The sequence below is a fragment of the Staurois parvus genome, unplaced genomic scaffold, assembly GCF_062004578.1.
Source record: "Staurois parvus isolate SC_StPar_1 unplaced genomic scaffold, SC_StPar_1.0 ptg000566l, whole genome shotgun sequence".
In the NCBI taxonomy this organism is placed as follows: domain Eukaryota; kingdom Metazoa; phylum Chordata; class Amphibia; order Anura; family Ranidae; genus Staurois; species Staurois parvus.
The window spans coordinates 2,666,439-2,691,301 of NW_028318362.1; the positions used below are offsets into that span (position 1 = coordinate 2,666,439).

A 24,863-nucleotide genomic window follows, 5' to 3' on the forward strand; every position below is an offset into this window, starting at 1 on the left:
CTCAGCAGACACCAAAAACGTATCATTCATGTGTCAATTATTAACCCCTTCCGTTGCCGCTCCCAGCCCTTTAAGAGGTTCTAATTGCCAGTCACAGTGGTCACATGATTGGAAAGCTCCCAATCACAAATATACGTTGGGAGCTTTTGGTACCTCTAGTAACTGTGGTGGGAGAGTGCAATGTTGTGGTGGGAGAGCGCACTGTGCGTGCACTCAGCACAGAAATGTTTACATTTGGGATGCATAAATTCAGCTTCTTGGCATTAAAGTCCACCTGCCAAAATGCAGCATATACAGTACTGTATGTGTACAGGTGAAGGCGGGCATTCCTATCATGTGACTGCTGTGATTGGAAGTCATAGTGGTCACATGATCAGAAAGCTTCCAATCACAAGTATATGTTGGGAGCTTTTGGTACCTCTAGTAACTGTGGTGGGAGAGAGCAGGGTTGTGGTGGGAGAGCGCACTGTGCGTGCACTCAGCACAGAAATGTTTACATTTGGGATGCATAAATTCAGCTTCTTGGCATTAAAGTCCACCTGCCAAAATGCAGCATATACTGTATGTGTACAGGTGGAGGCGGGCATTCCTATCATGTGACTGCTGTGATTGGAAGTCATAGTGGTCACATGATCAGAAAGCTCCCAATCACAAGTATGCGTTGGGTACCTGCCAGTAACTGTGCTGGGAGAGCGCAGGGTGTGTGCTCTCAGCACAGAAATGTTTACATTTGGGATGCATATATGCAGCTTCTTGATATTGAAGTCCACCTGCCAAAAAGCCGCATATACTGTATGTGTACAGTTGGCAGGAGGAGGTTAATTCCATCAACCTACTTTAGGTAAAAGTGAACAAAATCTGACATGCTTTAAATCAAGCCTGTGTAACAACCATGGCTCCATTTACAGATACAGTGGAGTGTAGCTACTCAAGGACAGGAAGTGTGTTATTTACAGGATTACCAGGTGAAAATAAAGGAAAAAAGTCCCAAAAAGAAAACTAATGCAGCTACCAAACCCAAGGACCAGCAAGCTAAAAATTGCATTGATATGTTTTGTTTTGAGTTTAAATATTCTTAAATGAGGATATTTTCCTTTACTTCATGTCCTGACATAACAACAAAAGAAGGGGTGCTGTTGTCAACAGGACACCAATGGATAAACATACAGTAATACAAACTGAACAGATGTTCTAACCCTTGCTCCTCTGTTCAAAAATAAAAAAAAAGTTTTGGTTGTAGTTAAGCTATAAAATGTCACCAAGTCAGGGAGGGACTGACAACTCATGGGGCCCCCGAGCAATAGGGAATCATGGGGCCCCTGTGTCCTTGCCCAAACTCAAAAAAGCCTATGAAAAAGGTACCAGGGGCATCTCATGGGGCCCCCTACTGACCCCGGGCCCTCGGACAGTGCCCGAGTTTCCAAATGGTCAGTCCACCCCTGCACCAAGTTACTTTAGTGGTTATATAGTTACATAGTTAGATAAAAGCTGACCATACACGGAATAATATCCCTTCTGGAGCAGTTGAATCATGATAAGTGTGTGGGCTTCCCTGATCGACAAAAGTCAATTGTTTAATTGAATTCTGTCAAAGGGATATATTGAAAAATATGTGTAGATCAGCAGTTGCAGCCAATCAACTGCAGCTACCAATCAGTATATTCTGACAGTGGCAAGTGCCCACTGAGGGGGATTCCTTCATCTACCTTATTTGTGTCCATGGAGGAACCTGTTAGTTTTTTTCTTCTATTCGGCCTACTGGCTGAATAAAAAAAAGCCATGTATTGCCAGCATTACACCTTTAAATTAAGTTAAAAAATGAAACTTTTACAGTGCACTTGATTCAGAGAGAGATAAGAAGAGGCTTAGAGTTCAGATGTCATTAAACCATACTGGTTTGCAAACTCCCATAATACACCAGTGATAATAAAAGCAGCTCTACACAAATCTCTCTATTGACAACAAAGAAAGTTGTGTTTCTACTGAGTGGGTGTTCATAGGATGAAAAATATTTTTGCTGGAGTTCTTTAAAATGTGGAAAAATCCAACTTCTGAAGCACAGAAGTGTTATACCACTGGCAGCACAAATCAATAAATGGTCAGTAGATACTTTTTTTTTAATCAATGAGCCTTTTATGAATTACCAAAGAGATATAAATCATGGTGTGAACACAACCTCATTATACATCACACTTTGGGTCTGTTAATCATATCCCTAAATAAGAAATGAAAGAAAAAAACAGAGATATGTACCAGACATGAAAGACCTCTTTGACAGTTTTTTTTGTAAGGTAGCGTCATGTAACCTAAAGCCAGAGCTACACAAATATGAAGCTAGACACATGCTATGAATGTTCCTGTTTGTGATGTACTGAGTCTCCAAACAGCCCTGAAAAGCCAAGCCAAGTCTTTGATTTCTCTTAAGCTTCATAGAGAGCCTCCATTCATAAAGAGGACGATTAATTGCACTTTGTGCACAATTGTATGCTGATGTTCACATCGCACCCTTTTTATATATAAAGACCACTTCCAAATATAATAACAATTCAGTGGAGCATGTAATATCCATAAGACTTCTGGTGGGAACTCATTTTAATGAGATGTGTTCTACTATCACCTCCTTGGCGTAATTACCCATTACAGTTTATCTGCGAATAATGAGCCATGTCCATTGAAAAATAAATAAATAATATCATGAGTAATTACTGCAAATTATTAAAATATCCTGTAGCTCAAGACAAAAAGCGGAAATTATAAATGAAAAAGCCTTGTGCAATGTGGGCCCTTGCATCCCCCTCCCCTCTGAGAAAAACTAAAGGCAATTTGTTGTCTGTTGTGAAGGAAAAACAAAAAACAAAAAAATCAGCCTTGATATCGCAAATACGAATTCAAAGTGCATGTGTGTTTAACCTGCCAACCTCTCTAACAGCAAGCATGAGAAACAAGCCTCTCCAGCATGCTATGGGAATGTTTTAATAATGAGGGTAACAAGCAAGTTCAAAGCAGTTTGGTGGTTTGGGAGTTGAGGTACTTAAATATCAGAGCTACATTAGCAGCAGTCGAATGCACAGTCACCTTGCATCAGACATTTACATAAAACTGAAAAACTCGAAAAGTGTCGCCAGCAGAAAAAGAAAGTAGAGCTTGTGCTCTATATGTTCATGCTTTTTATGCCAACCCTATTGCAAAAAAAAATTATATATATATATATATATATATATATATATATATATATATATATGTACTGTACATATACAATATGTATATTTATATATGTAACCCAGCCCTATTCTTAGCTACAGCAGTCAATAAAATGCGGGCTGACTGCATTTACACCAGTTTAAGTTGTCTCTTTTAAATTTCTTTTTATATTGTAATAAATAAAGACATTCAAAATCTATGAACGTAATCCTTAGCCCAAGTAAATAAGACGTGGTATCTGAATAGCGTGTTCACTGTAGACACTATATCATTGTGTGTGCACGGTTTGGATTTCACAATGTATTAGCTGCCTAGATTTACTATATCATTGATGGGTATTCAACCGACAAATGAATTCCTTGTGCATGTTATATCCTGGATAATATCTGTTATATTCCGGCTGACGGTTAATCCTTTCTGGTCAACACTATTTTTCTTTGATTACACATAAAGAAGTATCATTCATGTTAAGTTATTATGCTGATCACCACCTATGTATAGTATAGATCTTGCACCTAGAATATCAGCAGGTGTAGCTGTGAATCTACTTTTTTTTGTACACTGTTTACTTTGATTTCAAACATTAAGTAAAGTAATTACATTGAAAAAGCATTATGTTAAAACTGTAATATAAGTTTTTAACTGCTTAGCATTTGACACATCCAGCTGTGTCTCAGTGTTGCCAACCATCAGTTTTTTTACTGGCAGCCAGTAAAAAAACTTTTCTCCTGCCAGTAAACGCCAGTGACAGGAAAAGGTTGCCAGCTAAAAATATGGCTGTGATGCTCGTGTGCCAGCAGGGGTTAGGTCTGGCAGAGGCAGTGCCTGAGCGCGTCGTGTGATGTCATGGTACAAGGGAGCTGAGTGGAGTGGCCGGAGCCTTGTGTGTGGGTCTGCAGGATGGGAGCAAGGCAAGCTGGGAGCGAGACTCTCAGTATTGTTTGGACTGGAGTGGACTGAATGGACCACCTGGCATGGAGAGACTGTCACTCTCACTGTGACGCAGAAGCAGACATCTCATGTCAGGGAGGTCTCATCATCTGCTGTCAGTGTCACTGTAGAGTCAATTCCATGTGTGTATGCCCGTCCATTCTAATTCCTTACCCTCCTGAGTCCTGTCCCTGAGCTACTTACTTACTATATCAAAAATAAAATAAGAAATATGTTTTTTGCCTTAATATCTACCTTAAATTACATTGCTAATTGCATATTGTACTTGTTTGTAGCCTAAATACTGAAATTTTTTTTTTACTTTTGGAAATGCCAGTAAGAACTTGGCTGTGCCAGTAAAATTTGGGTGTCGTGTCAGAGAATTTCAGTCTGGTAGGTTGGCAACACTGGTGTATCCAATGCCTGCATCTTTGTTTCAACCCAGCAGCCACTACATCATCAGTATGTCCCTGCTACTGCAGGAAAATGCCGGCATCCACCCTTCTGGAAATCACAATTCATCGCAAAATTCTGATGCACTTTCTAGTTTACTAATGGAAAATATAATTTACTACTTACTGTATGCAGCTGTGCTATCTTCCCAAAGACCTCTAACCTAATTTTAAGGCTGACACATCCTTATGGAATAAACCAACTTGTAGAATACTGTTTTAAAGCCCTCTTTCTATTTTGCTTCCTAGCTTGGGAAATTTACTTTTGCTTAAAATAGGGCCCCTATGCAAGTTGCTGCCGGCAGCAAATTTAAAGTGCATCTATGGTCAACATTTAAGATCATATATTCTTTTACACATGGAATTTCAAATATTTCTAGCCCACTACTATTATGAATGATTCTGAAGTTTGAAAAGTAACTTTTGGAGAAATCTCAGACATTTATTTCCATGAATTGTATGAAATCTATTATGCCCTGTGAATATGTACTTGCTGTGCCCAACATTTCACAGAGCCTGCCTTCTGAACTGTAGGAAGTGCGGAAAAGTTGGAAATTCACAGTCAGTAAAGGAAACGCAACTTGCAACCACCCTTTTCTTCTTGAATTAACTTTATGACTTGCCAGCCTGCTGCTGTACATTTAGTGTGGTGGAGCTGCACATGCAGGCACATTCGTGTATACTGTATATATATATATATATATATATATATATATATACATATACACATACTCCCTTCTGACCTGTGGTGTGATTGGACACAGCACAGGTTTGGCAGCTGATTTTGGCTTAAACCAGCTGATCGCTGTGGCAGTGGCTGTGTTCAATCACACATGGTGTACAGGGAACAGCAATCTGGTTGTTTATTCTTTCTGCAAAGCAGGGAGAAAAAAAGAGCCATACAAAACACATTACAAACTGTAAGGCACATGGTTAATCGTTTGATTGTCCCTAGTGGTTAACCCTTTTCCAGGAAGTGTCATTAGTACAGTGACAGTGTACAGTATTAGCACTGATCACAGTGTTAGTGCCATTATTGATGTCAGTTAGTGTACTCCCAGTCAGCGGAAGTTAGCAACATATTGCCCGCTACACTATCACAGTCCCACTATAAGTCGCTGATCACCACCATTACCAGTATAGTGTCATAGTTGAATAGATTCCAGTATATATACCATAGTTTGTAGATGCTATAACTTTCATACAAACCAATTAATATACATTTATTGGGATTTTGTTTTGTACCAAAGACACATAGCAGAAGACATGTTGGCCTACATTTATGAAGAAATTTGATTTTTTTATTTTCTTATTGGATATGTTTGATAAAGAAAGAAAGAAAAAAAAAAAACAATATTTTCTACTTTCTGTTATTTATATAATAAATAAAGAAAAAAATTGTGTATAATAAAAAAATAAAAAAAACCATTGGTGATCAAATACCACAGATAGAAATCTCTATTTGTGTGAAAAAAATGGTATAAAGTTAATTTGCGTACAGTGTTGCATGACCGCGCGTTTACCAGTTAAAGTAGCACAGTGCTTAATAGCAAAAAAATGTTCCGGTCATGAAGGGGTAAAACTGTTTGGCGGTCAAGTGGTTAAACACCAATGTCAGTGGGAATAGCAGTTTGCAGTGAAATAAGTATGAGGCTACAACATGTACTTCAGACTCAAAAGTGGAATGTTTTTAATTGATATCAACTTCTGTTGTACTCCACAGGGTTACAAAAACGGTGGCCTGCATGTTATGACCCACTCATAAAATGTGGGCAATGGTGTGGAGCCTGTAGCGCCCCATGGAGTTCTCTCTGCTGCTAAGAGCTGCAGAAGAGCTCAGGAGGAGAGCCAGAGCCTTTTTTTCCCATTGATTTGCATTGGAAATAGTTGGAATACTGAAGACAGCAGAGCACAATCCACATTTCCACTGTGTTTTATAAATGTGAGGAGTTTTATATATATATATATATATATACAGTTGCAAGAAAAAGTATGTGAACCCCTTGGGATTACGTGGAGTTTTGCATGAATTGGGCATAAAATGTGCTCTGAACCTCATCTAAGTCACAACAATAGAAGAACACCGTCTGCTGAACATAATACTACATAAACATTAGATGTTGCCATGGTTTAATTGCACATAACATGTAAACATTCACAGTGCAGGGAGGAAAAAATATGTGAACCTTTGGACTTAATAACTGGTTGACCCTCCTTTGGCAGCAATAACCTCAACCAAACGTTTCCTGTAGTTGCAGATCAGACCTGCACAACGATCTGGAGTAATTTTGGACCACTCCTCTTCACAAAACTGTTTCAGTGTAGCAATATTCTTGGGATGTCTGGTGTGAATCGCTCTCTTAAGGTCATGCCACAGCATTTCAATCGGGTTGAGGTCAGGACTCTGACTGGGCCACTCTAGAAGGTGTATTCTGCGCTGTTGCAGCCATTGTTTTGTTGAATTACTTGTATGCTTTGGGTCATTGTCCTGTTGCATCACCCATCCTCTGCGGAGCTTCAGTTGCCGGACAGATGGTCGTACGTTTTCCTGCAAAATGTCTTGATAAACTCTGGAATTCATTTTCCCATCAATGACAACAATCCATCCAGGCCCTGAGGCAGCAAAGCAGCTCCAAACCATGATGCTCCCTCTGCCATGTTTTACAGTGGGGATGAGGTTTTGATGTTGGTGTGCTGTGCCTTTTTTTCTCCACACATATTGTTGTGTGTTCTTCCCAAACAACTCAATCTTGGTTTCATCTGTCCACAGTATATTTTGCCAGTAGTGCTGTGGAACATCCATGTGCTCTTTTGCAAACTTCAAACGTGCTGCAATATTCTTTTTGGACAGCAATGGCTTCCTCCGTGGTGTCCTCCCATGTACTCCATTCTTGTTTAATGTTTTCCTTATTGTAGATGTGTCAACAAAAATGTTAGCATGTGCCAGAGATTTCTGTAGGTCTTTAGCTGACACTCTGGGATTCTTCTTTACCTCATGCAGCATTCTGCGCTGTGCTCTTGCAGTCATTTTTACAGGACGACCATGCCTAGGGAGAGTAGCAACAGTGCTAAACTTTCTCCATTTGTAGACAGTCTGTCTTACCGTGGACACATGAACATCAAGGCTTTTGGAGATACTTTTGTAACCCTTTCCAGCTTCATGCAAGTCAACAATTCTTGATCGTAGGTCTTCTGAGAACTCTTTTCTGTGAGGCATGGTTCACATCAGACAGTGCTTCTTGAAACCAGTAAACGCAAAACAGGTGTGAGTTTTTTAAGGGCAGGACAGCTGTCAGCAACACATCCAATATCATCACACTGATTGGAGTCAAGGTTGGCTCACTCCTGGCTCCAATTAGCTCTGGGAGAAGTCATTAAGCTAGGGTCTCACATACTTTTTCCTCCCTGCACTGTGAATGTTTACATGTTATGTGCAATTAAACCATGGCAACATCTAATGTTTGTGTAGTATTATGTTCAGCAGACTGTGTTCTTCTATTGTTGTGACTTAGATGACGTTCAGAGCACATTTTATGCCCAATTCATGCAAAACTCCATGTAATCCCAAGGGGTTCACATACTTTTTCTTGCAACTGTATATATAGCAGTGCTGCTTTAAAAAATAAAACACATATAAATCATTATCCAGACTAAAAGTGGTTGCCTTTAATATGTGTCAAAGGAAATGCATAGTGGTTCTATACATGAATTCTTTTAATTATATTTAAGAATACATATTTTTTTTGTAATTTTTTTTTTATTGGGTCAGGTAGATATGAAATATTGCATAATAATCATACTCTGCATCTATCAGAAACAATTGCATGTTTGTATTTCTCTTCTAGGTTGTACTTTCTGTATACATTCTTTCTCCTTATCTTATTGTATAAAAACCTACATCTATCATTCAAGGCTACATAATATACTATGAACAGAGAAAAAAAGGAGTGAAATAACCGCCAATTCAAGCAAAGTGCACAAGAGTTTAGCTATTGAGCACCAATGAATATGACAAAAAGCATACCCAAGGTTAAGCAAGAACATTTTTTTCTAAACACTTGCGAAGGAATTACTATCTGCTGAGGTGCTGGTAATATCACAGCATAAACATAAAGGTCATTATATGTATATCAAGAAATATTACACATTTTCAAGTTTTCAAGGTTCTTGGAAAAGTCTGAGTTTTTAAATATTTTGTACTGCCGGTAGTTCAGTAGTTATTGCTAGTATGAGTTTCTGATTTATTTGAAAAGTTGTGTTAACTTAAGATCAATAATATCAGTGTAAATAGCAGATGAGGTACAAACTGCAACCATTATGTTTGGGTCAGCCGATTGTGGACAACTTCCAAATTGGCTCTACAGAGGCCCATCATTTTATTTTTCTGTCATCTTGAGTTTGTTTTTATTAAATAAACACAGTACCATCTAAAAACCCATTTTATCTAGTACTGACCAAAATACAGCTGAGCTTATTCCTGTGTATATAGAGCTTTTGCATTTTGTGTTATTATTTAAGTGTCTAGTCATCCCTCATGAACCATCATAATAAAAGAATATGGTTAAAGGCATAAAATCTTATTTATATTTAATATTATCTATCTATATATATATATATATATATATATATATATATATATATATATATATATATATATATTTATTTATTATTAAGACCGAATAAAGAAGTATTAGAGCTATAGCCCATTAATCCTCGAAAACACTATGGCAGGCAAGACACTAGCAATTCTCAGAGAGCTGTTAAAGAGTTTATGAGTCTTTTAAATCAACATTTTTTCCAGTGGAGAAACATGAAGTAGGGTACACGTACTGCAGGGGAAGACATTCTATACTTTTGACAACAAATGTCCATACCAAAGCAAAGCTCATTTTAAGTGTTCCTAATCCCAGGACCCTGCATTCACTATATCTGATCTCCCACAGTGCACAGAACATGGAAGTGCAATTATTTTAGTAAATATAAACTGCTAAATACCTTTTCTCATCAGCAGTTAGAGCAGTCTTGAGACTTCTATCAGTGTCCAGCAGAGCAATGGTTAAGGCTTGTAGGAGGAGTTTTATTTCTGCTCTAGGAGGATGCAGAACCCCTGACATCTGTCTGGACAGTGCTGATTGGTCCTGTGCTAATCACATGCACTCTTCCAGGAAAAAAAAACCTCTCTAGCAATATATACCAAACTGAGCATGTGCAGGGTGTCTCAGCACTGAGGGGTTTATTTACTAAAGCTGGAGAGTCCAAAATCAGACTCCCTTCTGCATAGAAACCAATCAGCTTCTAACCTCAGCTTGTTCAATGAAGCTTTGGCAATGAAACCTGGAAGCTGATTGGTTTCTATGCAGAAGGGAGTCTGATTTTGGACTCTCCAGCTTTAGTAAATAAACCCCTATATGTCTTATCAGGAGATAAGAGGGGGACACTGGAAGAAGGCTAGGATTAGAGAAGTCAGGATCAAACAGATTTTTTACACAATGCAGAGGATTAACCCCTTAGGTTCCACAGTGAGTATAACAAGCATGCTTTACTGCAGATACAGACCAATTTTACTGTTATTGGTTTAGTAACACTTTAAATATTCTTAAAGTGGACCTAGCATGAGTATGTAAACCCAAGATTTATTTTTCAGTATATTGAGCATTGTGCTCCATTAGGATATCGTATGTACTCTCCAGCGCCTCAGGAAATGCACAGCCAAAGGGAAGCCAAGGGAACTAGGACAGCGACAACCAAAGGAAATGCTTCAGGGGTGCAGCCCTCCTCAGATGGGGGGATCAGCCACTGGGTAGAGAATAAATAGGTGACGCACACACCTAGTGCATTATCCAAGGTTTATTCAAAGGTATAAAGGATAAAAACTGTGACGATCGCGCGTCAGACCCCTGACCTTCTCACGAAACTCGTGACCGAAGGACTAGCCAATCTGAAGCCCCGATGTTACGTGCGTAACAATGCCATGCCCAGCTGCACCCTGCACAAAGATTTTACAGCTAATGGACCACAAATCGATGTACTGGCAGCCCGAATGTGATTGTTACTGGGTCAGGTTAATTACGCAATTAACCCTTCACACTGCCACCACCTCCTTTTTGTACAGAGAAAGAGGAAACTCAGCAATATCAGCAATAACACTATGATGGTTGAGATAATCATCTGTATAGCACTGTCACCGCAGACAGGTTATACAGAGGGTTAAACAAACACAGTAGCGCTCTTTTAGAGGCAGGAATTCGTAAGTTGCATTAACGAGCTATAGAAACAGTTCAACACTTTCAAAAAGAAAGATATATTACTAAAAGGTCAAAAGGGTGCAATAAAAGTATTTACAGAAAAAAAGATATAACCAATATATATATAAATATATAGAGAACAATAGCACAGCAAAGAGGTAACAGAAAAGAGGGTAAAGGGTTATAGTACTTGCCTCAGCCTTGGGTTAAGCAGATCAAGTTTCAGAGGAAAAGGGCATGTCTCCCAAGTTGGTTCTGATGTTAAACGGGAGCATTCTTCAACTTACACTCTTAGGCCTGACAGCCTATTTTGTATTCCCCAAGCAGGGGGTGTCTCTGAAGCCAAGGACCAATGCCTCATTTGGGGAGGGATTGTGGGCGGAGACCTAAACTAGAACCAAAATCTCTCATAGTTCATATTTTGGTTCATAACTTTTCCTAGGCACAAGTAACATTCCACCCGCGGGTAGATTAATATGCAGACGCCTCTGAGGAACGGTTAGATATGAAATATGAAATACATACTTGAAGGGTTCAAGAGATGTGATTTTCTGCTTTCCTAGGTATTTCAGTCAGGGAGTGTGACCTTTCAAACGATTTGTTTGATCATGACCAATCCGAAGATATACCTGGTTTTTATGTAAGTCTCTCATATTCCAAGATATGAGACATAAGGGAACAATGGATTTTAAAAGTGTTATCTAGTTTCTTACTCCTCTGGAATGTCTTTGAACTCAGGGGAAGGCTTGGGTTATCTTTTTATGATGTGCCAGATTGCACAGGTTCTTTAGACAGCGAGGCTCCAGCTCCCTTGGGGGTGTTATAGCTCGGAGCTCCCTGCTGTGTTTTGGCCTCCTGTAACACTTCTCATCAATCAGGCCGCATGTCACTGTAAATGAACAGAGGATGATAGGACAAAATGGAGAATGCTTAACAAAACGGTTGAACTGAGTCCATCTCTGTGTGTACGCTTGCTACAAAAACATACTCACAGATGAAGCATGTATCATGTGTAGTGGATGCATGATGGGAGCCTTGCAAGCAGCACCAGCAAGGCTCCCATCATCCATCCACTACACATCTGCACAAGAGGTTGGTCAGTAGCTCTGAGGAAAGGGATTCGTCCCTGAAACGCGTCAGCCATTTGACGGTACTGACAGTTGGAACACCTTGCTTGCCGTTGTGGCCATCTTCATTATGCAAATGCTTTTTAGATACATGCTTCATCTGTCATTGTGCTCCACTGTTTACAGCAGCAGTGTCCAAACTGTGGTTCGTTGAGTAAGCTGAAATAATGACAGTCTCCAGTGGTCCCCTAGATTGTGGTTTATTCATACGAAACCTGTGTATGTACAGTATGAGGAGATGCCAGCTGAGACCTTCTCAAAGAAAAGATTATTAGATGGGAGAAGTATTATCAGAGGTGGGCTACAATCAGGAAGTGGGGGAATTTTTAATAATTTAATTTCTAAAGGTGACATGGTCATTAAGTATAGACAAACATCACGTAATTCCTGACTATCAGGAGCATTGTGGATTTTTCATTTCATAAAAGACTGCAGGACCTGTATTCCTTTTAGTATGGCATTCCCTATTTGACAGACATGCAGTAAGATAATGGGATCAGCAAGGCACAGTCAGGATGTCTAAGGCCAGCTATAGACAATTTGAAGGGACTGGTCGATATTCAAACCATGTATGGGCAGGCTGAGTATACCCAATTGATCGATCAATCAACTTGGGTACAACCAGCCTGCTGGATTCTACATATGCTCATCGCAATCAGCTGTTATAGCTGCTAGCAATAATAACTGTCTTCTCCTGGTGGGCACGCCCCCCCCCCCCCCCTATGGTTGCAGGAAAGAAATTTGCTCTGTGTATGGCCTGCCTAAGGCAGTCCATAGAATATGCAAGAGCAAAGAAGAAGATCCTTCCCTGTTGACAAATCACAAATAGTGTTGTTGACTATAGCCAGTGGCACTAATCATTCGGGAAAAACCCGACAGGCTGGTTGTGCACAAGTTTATTGATAGGCCAACTTGTGTACAAGCAGGGTGCACATACATGGGTTGAAATTTGGCTGGTTCCTGCTGAAATGGCCAAATTTTTGATCCATGTATGACCGGCTTTGATCTACCCATAAAATGACATATTTTGCAGGCATGTGGTACCAAAAAAAGGTGCTAATGATCAACATGGTAACAATATATAGGTTAACATACAATCATTAAACCACACAGAAATAGGTAGGTAAGATAAATTAAAGTACATTAGGATAAGTCATGCTTTACTAACAAATCACTCAATGTAAAAAAATCTTACAATCTTCAATGGCAAGACTGAGCATAGCAACAAGATATAGACTACCATCTTACTGCATCAAGGTCTCTCACAAGCAATGGTTAAAATGCAGCAGTCAGCTAGGAATACATGGTGCACCATGCTAACTTTCTGTAACAGATTCTAGTTTTTTTGACAGAATGGAGGATAATACAGATGAGTATCTGCAGGCCGTGCAGTGAAGCATGGCAGAGGTTTTCCAGCATTTGGAGCTGCATTTTTGTGCTAGAACTTGGTCAGATATACTGGTTAAAAGTACAGACAGATACCTAATCATCACAAAATACCATCAGGAAGGTACATTATATTCTGCAGCAGGTTAATGACCCCAAACATACACCCCAAGTCATTCAATGCATAAGGCATAAAAACCTTCCTGGTGCAGCTCACCCCTCAGCCCCCTCCTGATACCTACCTGAGCCCACCTTAATCCAGTGATGTGCATGAGAGCCAGTTGTCTCCCAAATCTCTGTCCTTATTGGCTCACACAGAAACAGGAGCCATTGGATCCTGCTGCTGTCAATGAAAGCCAGTGAGCCAAGGAGGAGAGAGTGGGGTGCAGGGCTGAGCCACGCTCTGTGTATAAACAGACAATGTCCATTCACAGGAGTGTGGCTAAGGATCGAGCTTCCTCAAATGGCACATAGCAAGAGGCGGGGGGAGGAGCCAGGACCGCCCCTTGGGGGACCCAAAAAGAAGAGCATCATAGCTGCTCTGTGCAAAACCATTGCACATAGCAGGCAAGTATAACATGTTTGTTATTTTAATTTTAACTTTAACATTTAGAATCGCTTTACAAACTATCTTCAAGGAAAAGAAGAACAAGGAGACCTGGAAGAGATGATATTGCCGCAGAAAACCCTGATCTTAACAATACTGACTTTGTATGGGATTACAGGAACATTCAGACACAACAGAGACAGTCGAAATCCACCCAGAAACTGTGGTTATCTTGGAACAATCTACCTGCTGAGTTCCCTTAAAAACTGAATCTGTTTTAAAGGGAAAGGGTGGACACACTAAATAATAATGGCACATATATTTACAATTTAGACAAAGAAACAAGGTCGTTTTTAGCTAGTGGAACATACCAATATGTTCATTTACAATGTATACTGTATATATGTATTATATAGAGAGTTATTTTTATATATATTATATATATATACATTCATCTTTGCAATAAACACATTATGTGTTATTCCTTTCAAAATGCTTCAAGCACAGAAAAATAGCTGTTACTCTACCTTAAATCCACTCCCTGTTTAGGCTGACATCACAGCTTTGGATTAGGGTGCAACAAAGGCATTGTAGTGTCAGCCCTGACAAGTTCTCCTCTGCTACAGAACACTTACCCACTCTGATTTCCATAACCCCCCCTTGTTTACATTCTCTACCCAACTGCTTGTTTGCCACTTTTGCTGCTAATTTCATTAATTAGATTATTTGCTTATGTGAAAATTATAGCTCCAGCAGTCCCTTCCTCAGGAACCCACTTCACTGCATGTGATAGCAGCAGTAGAGGGCAAGATGAAGAGGGGAAGGTACGTTGTATGGGAGAGGAGTGCAGAGAATTTAAACCAGTCATACACATCTAACATGCTATACATTCCCAGTGTTACTTTGTTAATTAATTAAATTCCGTAAATTTTACTGGGGGTAACAAATATTCTACTTTGACAGTTGGTAGGAGATCATGGAGGATATTCTGTTCCTTTATTTTATATTTCTATGTTTCCTATATTCTATATTTCTGTATTTTCTATATTTCTGTTTCTTATATTTTGTATTCTTCAGCTGCTGCTAATTAGCAGTTGACAATGGAGATACATAAAGAACATCACAGGACTGTGATTTTACCACCAAAGTGCATGTAAATGTTTCTAGCTCTGCATTTTACCATTCATAGGCCATTTTTGTGACTCAATATGAATCTACATTGCTGCACTAAAAAAATTAAAGTGAATAACAGGTGAATGTGTAGCAAATATGCTGCACTAATATAATAAATGTAAAAAATTAAAACACATAAAACACAAATCTGCAATGACACACGAGTCCTTGTTCAAAATACATAAACTATAGTCCCAAATAGTAAGTAATAAAAATTGTAAAAGACTGTATTCCAAAGATGCATAGATAATAGTCCCAAATAACTGCAAGAGAGAAGAACTGTAAAAGGCGTTAAGCTCCAAAGTTCAATAGGTATTCCAAGCACACACCCTCTCCAATGCTCCACCACCTCATGCATAACAAAACGCTTACCAGAGGACTATGTATATATTAAAAGAGTCATGTGCTTGTGTAACCCTGTGATCCCTATTCAGGGGATTAAACCACCTTCGGGTCTCCACTATGTCTCCAAGAATGCCTCATCCACAAAAACAGGGTATTCAACCATAGCATAAGAGAAAGAGCCAAAAAAGCCACATAGCGTAAAACCATATAAAGAAGTTTATTAAAAACACACTATACAGTTCAACGCTTATTAGAATAATGCCAGACAGTCAGACAGCGGACTTCCTGGTTCCGGCGTACATGGTGACATCACGAGAACTGGCTCCACCCTACATGTTTTGTTACATCTGACTTCATTGGGGGCACGGGTGCTCGATGAAGTCAGATGTGACGAGATGCGTAGGATGGAGCCAATGCTTGTGATGTCATGGGCATTATTCCAAGCGCACCTATTTGGGACTATAATTTATATATTTTGCACAAGGACTCAGGTGTGATTGTAGATTTGTTTTTTATTTTTTATTTGTTTCAATTTTTTACATTGGTTAAATTCGTGCAGCATATTTGCTGTACGCTCACCTATGTTATTCACTTTAACTTTTTAGCATGGCAATGCAGATTTCTATTTAATGTACACAATTCATCGAATGTTTTTGCCAGCAATAGCGCAATTTCTATGTAAGTAGATTTTTGTGATTCATCAAAGATGTCATATCTGTTATTATTATCTATTATTGTAATGACTGAAATCACATAAACAGTTTATAGATGTGCTTAATGATTGGGTGCAGCTGTTAGGTGATAAGTCATAGTTTTTGGCTGTTTGAAGAGTGACAAATTATTTTTTATCATGCACTATGAAAAGCTGTTTGTATTGATAACATTTCTCAAAAGTGACCATTGTCTCTAATTTTCTTGCCATTTTCAGTCCTTTTTCTCCCTATAAGGTTATGACAGTCATTTATATTTTACGTATCTTAATCAGACTGCACAAAAAATAATCTTGTCACCGAGTCATTTACACCACCATATACAAGCCATTATCTGTTCAGCAAATACTTGGTGTTTTGTCCAGTTTTCCTTACCAATTAAATCCAGTTAGACATCTCTCTCTTAGAAGTGCACTAGCACTGTGTTTTCTAAATGGTTCACATGAACTAATTTTTATTATCGCTATGTCATAACTACTAGAATTGACATTAATTTAAAAGGCTTAAATTAAAGTACTTTTCACACTTTGGCAGGTGTGACTTTCATACAAAAATGCACAGGAGAAAATAAAAAATAATAGGCTGGATAATAGCTGCCAGAGGTTTGAGCTTTGCATAAAAACTGTGGTAGCCGTCTCACAAAGAAAATCTGTGCACTCTTTATTTCTGGTTCAGAGGATTTACATGCTCTCTCTAATGATCTGGGCTGTCAGCACTCAGTAATGCTTCCCAGTCTCTAGATTACTGCTCATGCAAAATTGAAGCACTTTGGAGGCAGTTAGAAGCTGCAGATGAATCTCAATGTGCAAGCACAAGGTGTAATGGTTCTTCAGCAGTTGTTAGATGTAGGGTGGTAATCATAGGGAAGAAAAGGGAAAAAACTGAACTTTTATCATTTATACGGCAAGCGAAATTACATGATCACAGGATGAATAACTAATAGGGAGAAATTAACGTTATGCTATTTTTTTTACTGTCACTAGGTACACGGTAACTGGACTTTGATGCAGTGATGAAGGTATAGGGGAGTCAAGGGAACAGTACAGCTCTGTGGAAAAAAGGGTTGCACTGGTCACAGTAACAACTGTTGAATGCATGCTTATTGATAGTTAAAGGGAAAAGTAAAAGTCTTGATGGTAGAGTCACAAATGGGACCATAGATAACCATGGAGGGGGAGTCTTAGCTTGGCCACTAAAACATGATCAGGACCTGAAACGTATTTCCCGTAATGGAGCTCTTCAGCTTCCATCCAGAATCCATCTGACAAACTCTTACATCCTGAAAGAGTTTTTCAGCCACATGTCTGACAGATAAGATGGTGAGTTGGAGATAGAAAAAGATGACCTCAGGAGTACAAGAATACTGTCAATGGTTTATCAGAAAACAATGGAACAATCCATTTGTAGATAAACAGGCATGTCAATAAATTGCCTTATATTAATGATTACATTCAAACTCCTGCTGCCACCAGGGCAGAGAAGAGGGAGGCAGCACAGCTTTGGGGAAAAAATCAGATAGGATTAATAAAAACAGGTACTGATTTTACTGAAATGGAAGACTATTCACCTCAAAAGAATTTGGCAGCTCACACCACATACGATGTTTAAGTGATTGCTGTCCTTTAATTGAATGTACATCTTTATTTACTGATAATGTAAGAAAGGATTGGTGTTAAAGAGGCCAGAGCTAAGGGACCACTTAGAGCAAAGCTAAACTGAATACTAAGCAAACAGGATCTAATACAATTCAATTATACAAGCCCAGAAAAAAACACATGTATTAAAAGAATATGTAGACTGCCATTGCTGATCTCTATTTCTGAAAATACTAGTTGCTTGGTTGTCATACAGATCTATTGGCAAAGTCAGTGACCTAGATTAGATACAAAGAATATAATTTGCTCCAAACTACTGCTGCATGCTTCTGGCTCACTTATGGCCATGCCATACAATCTTGGGTTGATAATAACAGTTAAATGGTGACTTCACTTTTGTGGGAAAAAAATAGCAAATAGAAAAATAATATAGCCTTTACAATTGCTACACAAGCCATATTTGAATTGGATGTTATTAAAAATTACCTTTAATTTTCAATCTTCAGCATTGTTGTATAATTGTCTCTAAAATTCAATGCAATGTGGCAATTGTCAGGGGCACTAGCTGACAATAGCTATGACACCTGTACAGAATGCTCCCCAGAAATGTAATTTCCTGCTTGTGTGATTGGCTCACTGATTTTGGCAGAAAATCATATTTTAGGCATCCATTGCAGTAAACATTTACATTTTTGGTGATATATTCCTAAAGGCTTAAACACATCTAAAGGGATTCAGACACTGCAACTTTCCTCATTAGAACCCGAAAAGACCATCAGCTGATTGATAATGAAAAAGTCACTCTCATTCACATTCACTGTGTGCAAAAGCAAACAGACAGCTTTTCCTTCAGAGCAACAAAAGGTAGGACTCTGCAACAAAGTTTGTAAAAATCCTTGCAATGTACAAAGATCACCCAGTGGCTTTTTTGGCTCTTTCTCTTATGCTATGCTTTTCAACAAAAGTGGAGTTACTCTTAAAGCATAATACAGAATACAGCAACAGAATACTTTAGAGCTTAGAGGTAACCTTCCTTGGATTATTATTTATTTATTTCAGGTACTTATATAGCGCCATCAATTTACGCAGCGCTTTACACATATATATTGATTATAACAGAACAAGCATTAAAAATGCTGCAGATTAAGACTACATGCACCATCATGCAGAGATACAATGATAATTGCCTATTAAAAATAATAATTATGCATGTAGTGACAATTAACAGCAATACAATTAACATTTGATCAAAAACATTAGTGAGGGTTGATTACTAAATTACAATCAGTGGCTGTACAATAGAAACCCCATCAACACTGTGCTGTGTAACGTTTTTTGGTTGTGGGCAACATGAATGATAAAGTGTGAAATCGAGTTCTGGAACATAAGAGTAAAGGACTGGGTCTACTAACCTGAAGGGGAGGGCCTCTCTGGGAACTCAATACTTCCCAAACGTCCTCTGTGGGCTTTGACTGGAAAGGATATAAATGACAAGTTACTACACCCCAAGATTCAAAGTCAGCAGAGGATGCCTAATATTGTGGTAAGACCTCAATTTCTAGAACTGCCATTCCTTTCTGGTAAATATCACTCATGTCTGCTCTGGTATTAGGTTGCACACAATAGCACTCATGCCATCTGCAACACAAAGTGATAGGGCATTGAAGGAAATGTGGATTCATGTGAAGCTGTGACATCTGTTATCATCCAATCATGTGCAAGCAAAAATGCTGTATTTTTTTACTTGCATGTGATTGGGTATTCTTTGCAATGTGAAACTTTACCCACGTTCTTGGAATAATTCCCATGCAAAGTGAGACTTCCCTTGCAAAGTTAACAGCCTTTCTCAAATCAACCTAAGTGTCTTTCAAGCACAGATACTAAAATAACAATAATAATAATTATATTTTATGGGTCAGTATGTATACTTGAAGGCTATGTTCACATGTCAAAAGTACCAGTGTTGTTCAATGCTTTAGCAGTCTATATTATACGCTGGTAGCCAAGGAGTGATCCATATAAATTAGGAATACAAGCTGAGAGCTCTCCTTTGGTGCCTGTGTGTACAAACCCTTGAAGATACAATTTTAATGACTATCAAAGCTGCATAGAAAGCAAAAGGAGTGGGCACTAGACTGGTAAAGTGTATTGTGGGGAAGCTATTACAGCAGGGTATTGTAAAGGGAGTGATGGACGGCCAAGATATGGCAGCCTACTATTCTGGAAGGATAGTAGGCTGTAAAGCCTGGATCAGTTCCTGTATTAGAGAGCTTGGAGATGTACTTAACCCCTGACTGCAAGGGAATTTGCAATTTGGACTGGGGATTCCAGTTTAGTTTGTCCCTAAAACTCACATTTTTTCTTTAGATATTTAAAACATTGGAGGATGAGTACAAATATGTTTTTTTCCAACAGTAACAAATAGAGTTTAATTTATATGTTGCAAAAAATACATATATACAGCTTTCTTTAATAATTTTTTCCATCAAACACATATTTTTTAAATACCTTTACATTGCCAAAAATCGTAATTATATATTGTCTATGGACTTCTGGGTCCTCCGTTTTATGTAACATATTTTTGGAAATAGAGCACAGTCCACTTCTGCCCATTAGTAATGTAACAAAACAGTTTGCCTATACTACTTAACCACCGTCAGTAAAATTTATGAATCTAGCCTTGATATACATGTAACATAAAAGTGATTGCAGTGTTTTTGTTTTTAGTTTTGCTTTAGAATTTGCTGCCACAGTGGGGAGCTTGGCACATACAAAATCATTTTCAAAGGCGCTTTTGTCCAGGTGGCTGTCAAATGAAATATCGTTTTGACAAGGACTTCAGGTGCTCTGCCAAACTCAGTGTAAGGGCTCACCTCTTGTCAAGCAACTGCTTGTGTTGTTCCAGGGGCACTAGCTGACAATAGCTATGACAACTGGTTATGTAAGCAGAAATCATGCACTTCTTGTTTTAAAGAGTTCTTGATAATAATTTTGCCTTCCTGATTTTAGATAACTATTATACATGTTCATAGAAAGAATGCATGCAGTAGGAGTAAAAAATGATGTAATGCACTAAATGTATACTTCTGCTGCCTCTTAAAATAAAATCATACTGGGGTTCTGAGTTCTGTAAAAAAAAATCATGGAAAATGTTACCAAGACAGTGTTTACTTCAAATACTCACTATAGTAAAGGGGAAATCTGGGAGGTTGTTGAAGTAAACACAGTTTTGCTGAACCAGTATAAAATGTGTTATCTTTAGTAAATAATGATGTATGTGCTAAATAAATCCAGCAGTCAAATTATATTTCAAATCCTAGTTAAACCTAAGAGAGATAAAGATCCATAAATAGACATTTGCAGACTTCCTATTTAAATGTAATGTAAAGATTTAAAGCAAAAACATACAAGCCAGGAAACACAAAGGCATAGCAGGAACAAGTAATATCATACCTGGTATTTAAAAAGGGACAGGCTCCAACTGGAACAAAGAATGTGAGATACTTGGGAATGTGTTCTAAGCTATTATCATCACTTCATTCTACTGTGGACACATCTGCATGCATTCATTGGCCAAAACAGTCATGAAGAACCATTATTAATATGATACACATATGAAGTCTTCAGTACATTTTACAAATGGGAGTGTCTAGTCCAAGTTCCTGAAGCATTCCAAGTTTCCTTCAAGATTTGTGTTGAGCTGCATGCTAGGTTGCAATGATGGTGCAGCTTTTTTGAAGAAATTGGGTATTATTTTTGCTTTACTACATAATTATCCAGTCCTTGCTTAATCCTTTGAGGATAAAAATACACAGAACCCAGGTTTCAACAGCTATACCTCACTCTGAAAGAAACCCATTTTATTTACATTTCTTTTGCATTGCCATAAATTAGCAGTCTGCAAACTACGACAGGCCACATCTGGACCACTACATGATTTTGTACAGCCAGGGTCAGTGGCATATCTCCAGACTCACACAGTGCACAGTTTGAGGATTTAGATCAGATGGTCTAAACTTCCAATGGGGACCTTGATGTAAGAGGGGACTCTGATAGGGACCCTGGAGTATGGGGGAACTCTGATAGGGACCTTGACATAAGAGGCACTCTGAAATGAAAGGGGGTCTCAGAAGTAATGGGGGAGTTTCTGAGGTGAAAGAGGGACTGTGATGTGAAGGGGTTGCTCTGATGTTATGGATAAGCTTCTGCTGTGATGAGGGCTTCTGATATTAAATTATTCCCTGGAGAATGTTTATTCATTTATTTAAATTAATTCATTTATAGAATTTATTTCTTTTTTGGCCACACATATTTGTATAACATATGATTTGGCCATCTTACTGAAGTGATTGGAGACTCCTGCCATAAATGATCAGCATATGAGTTTGTTACAGCTTGGAAAATTGCTGTTATTTCAGTGTTTCAGCTAGTTAGGGATCTGCCATCTCTTGCAAACCTGTGGAGACTACCTAATGGTAATTCTGCCATGCCAGAGGAGGGGATGTGAAGTGAAAAAAAGCTGGCTGAACATAAGGCTGCAGGTAACAATCACAAATGGGTTCCAAGTATGTAATTCCTCTCATATCAACTTACTTTGGTTACTAATAGATGTATTAATGAAGGGAACTTGGTAGTTTTAGATTTTTTTTTATAAACAAATAGGCCATAAACAGGAATTTTTAATTAAGCATCCATAAATCCAGTTGTTCTTATACAAGCTCAGCATGATTCCACTTTACAAACAGAACACTGCCATGCCACACACTTATCTTTTTATTTAAAGATACTTACTTTCCTATCTTTGTCTCTGTCCTATAACACTGGCATCAAGTCCTACTGGTACCAGTTGGAAGAACCGAAGCTATGTTGGAATAGTTCATTGAACAGTTTTGTTTTGTTCAGAAATATCTACATTTTAATGAGGTAACCTGCTTTGTAATACAATTTTCCATGGTTAATTTTAAAGTGATTGTAATTAATATATATGTATATAAAATAAAACAAGGCTATGGCTGTCACTGATGCCTGTATCGCCTGTGAGAAAAGGAACGGAGAAGGGCTGCAGACAGGATGGTGCTGGATCAGTGAAGAATTCAGGTAAGTGTTCGGTGTGGGGGGGTGGGGTAGTGGTACATTTTTATCTTAATGCATTGAATGGATTACAGTAAAAAATGCTTAGAATTTAGAACAATTTTGATCAACACCCAATTTCCTATTTAAGGGAAATATTTGGGCCATACGTCTCAGCTAGGAGCACACAATGAATTTGTTAACATATAAGCATCCAGACAAAGGGGGGCAATGGAAATCACAGTTGTTCAGATGGTTGAGAGCTCCAGAGACCACTTCATAGCTGTGCACAAAAACATAGTAAACCAGAAGAGAAACCAGTAAGCTGTGAAAATGTGCGAGCTGTGTGTGTGTGTGTAATTCCCTAGGCAGCTATGTTTTACGGGTTGGTGGCTGTTTGATGCTCCAGAGCCAGACAGAGAATAGAGCAATGAGCCACTGTCCTTCCCCATGTGTCTCTTGTAGTTGCAGAGCTTAGTCTCTGTCACGTCATATCACAGCGCAGGTAAAGGGGCAATTCAGACCGTGAACTTCAGTCTACATATGTTGTCTTCAACAATGAACCTACAGCACAATCTCTCACAACTAGTTAGCATCCTTTATTTTTTTAATTCCTTTAATGCATACATACACTTTTCATTCATGTATTTATTATATTTGTATGGGGTTTCCTATTTGAAGCTAATCATATATTATGTGTACACACATACACACATGCACACACAAACACTACATTTATGTAACAGTTCTCTTCCTTGAAAAATAGGTACGGTAATTTTCTCCCGCTGCAATACAAGCTCACAGTGTTAAATTGAAACCAGCAGTATAAGAGGGTTTTTACTGGCTCAAACTGCTGGACTTCCCACCTCCTTCTGTTTTTCAGGGGATTATGAAAAACTAGTTTAAAGACAGATTTTAGGCACTTATAATAGTAGTTTTATAATGTACGGAATTATTTGTTTATTAACGCACAACTAAATTAAAGGACATTTTTTATATTTACCAGGAATTCTTTAGCATTCAGCAATCATGGCCATTTTTTTGGTGTTACCAAACCAAACACCATCACGGATGATGTGCCAGATAACCAGAATAGATGATAATGTTAGTAAATTCTTCTGATCTGATTCTTCTGATCTAGAGTCTTGGTTTGATATGTATATTTCATTTTAGGAACAACTAATACTATGAGATAATAATTTTGGCACTTATTAAAATAAGTAAACTGAATCACTATGTCTCCAATACATGTATATGTATGTACTGTATGCATTGGGTAAAACTGCCTATTCTCCTGCACTGGATGGCAGTGTATGACAATCTCTGAATCTACATATTATTTACTGGTTTAAGGAAAACCGGCTCCTTTTTTTCACCTTAAACTTATTATTCTGCCAGATAACAAATATTGTACTACTTGGCAGGTAAATTAACCTATGAAACCCAAGAGACCTAAGTTGATGCTGGATGACTACATCATTTTACATACGCTAGGGAGAAAACACACACATAGTGAGTTAAGAATGACAGATGGGAGTCCAAGTACAGCAGAACATAAAATATGCAATGGAAGCAACTTCTTCAACATCTTTGCAAAGTATTTTAAATATGTGCTGACTTATGGTGCTATTAGAGCACTTAGCCATCAGCTTTTCATTTAAGTTCACAAGTATACCTTATATTTTCTTGGTAACAGGAGGTGGACCTGTTATGCAAAATCAACATCCCCTTTAGCTTAAATAAACAAAGCATATAACAAAACCTAACCTTTTCATGTTAGAGTTGTATAATTTTCTAAATATTATGTTATTGATATGGGTATATAAACTGCCATAATACAAGCAGATAAAGATATTCATGAGAGTTCACAGGAAAGTGAATACAGCCAGGACTGGTGCAAGGATTTTTGTCTACACTGGCGAAGGTGCATTTTTCTGCCCCTCACCATCTTCACACCCCCCCCCCCACCCCCCAAAATGGCAGGGTGTAATGAAATATTTTAGTTACATGTTTTAAAAATTATTTTAGGCCTGTAGATTACTTAAAGCCCCCAAAATATTATATATTTTTTGAAAGCAGATA

At 38.3% G+C, this 24,863-nt stretch overlaps 1 protein-coding gene across 4 annotated transcripts in view; it reads right to left on the reverse strand.

Moving 5' to 3' along the window:
• UNC5C (unc-5 netrin receptor C) overlaps window positions 1-24,863 on the reverse strand; it is a 489,123-nt gene that overhangs the window by 128,006 nt on the left and 336,254 nt on the right. For 2 of the 4 annotated variants that reach the window (XM_089691640.1, XM_089691638.1), the window contains exon 4: window positions 19,124-19,183. The exons of the other annotated variants lie outside the window; for them this stretch is intronic. In XM_089691640.1, coding sequence (XP_089547766.1) covers window positions 19,124-19,183 — 60 coding nt within the window. The remainder of the gene's footprint in view (window positions 1-19,123; window positions 19,184-24,863) is intronic. 4 annotated transcript variants of the gene reach the window in all.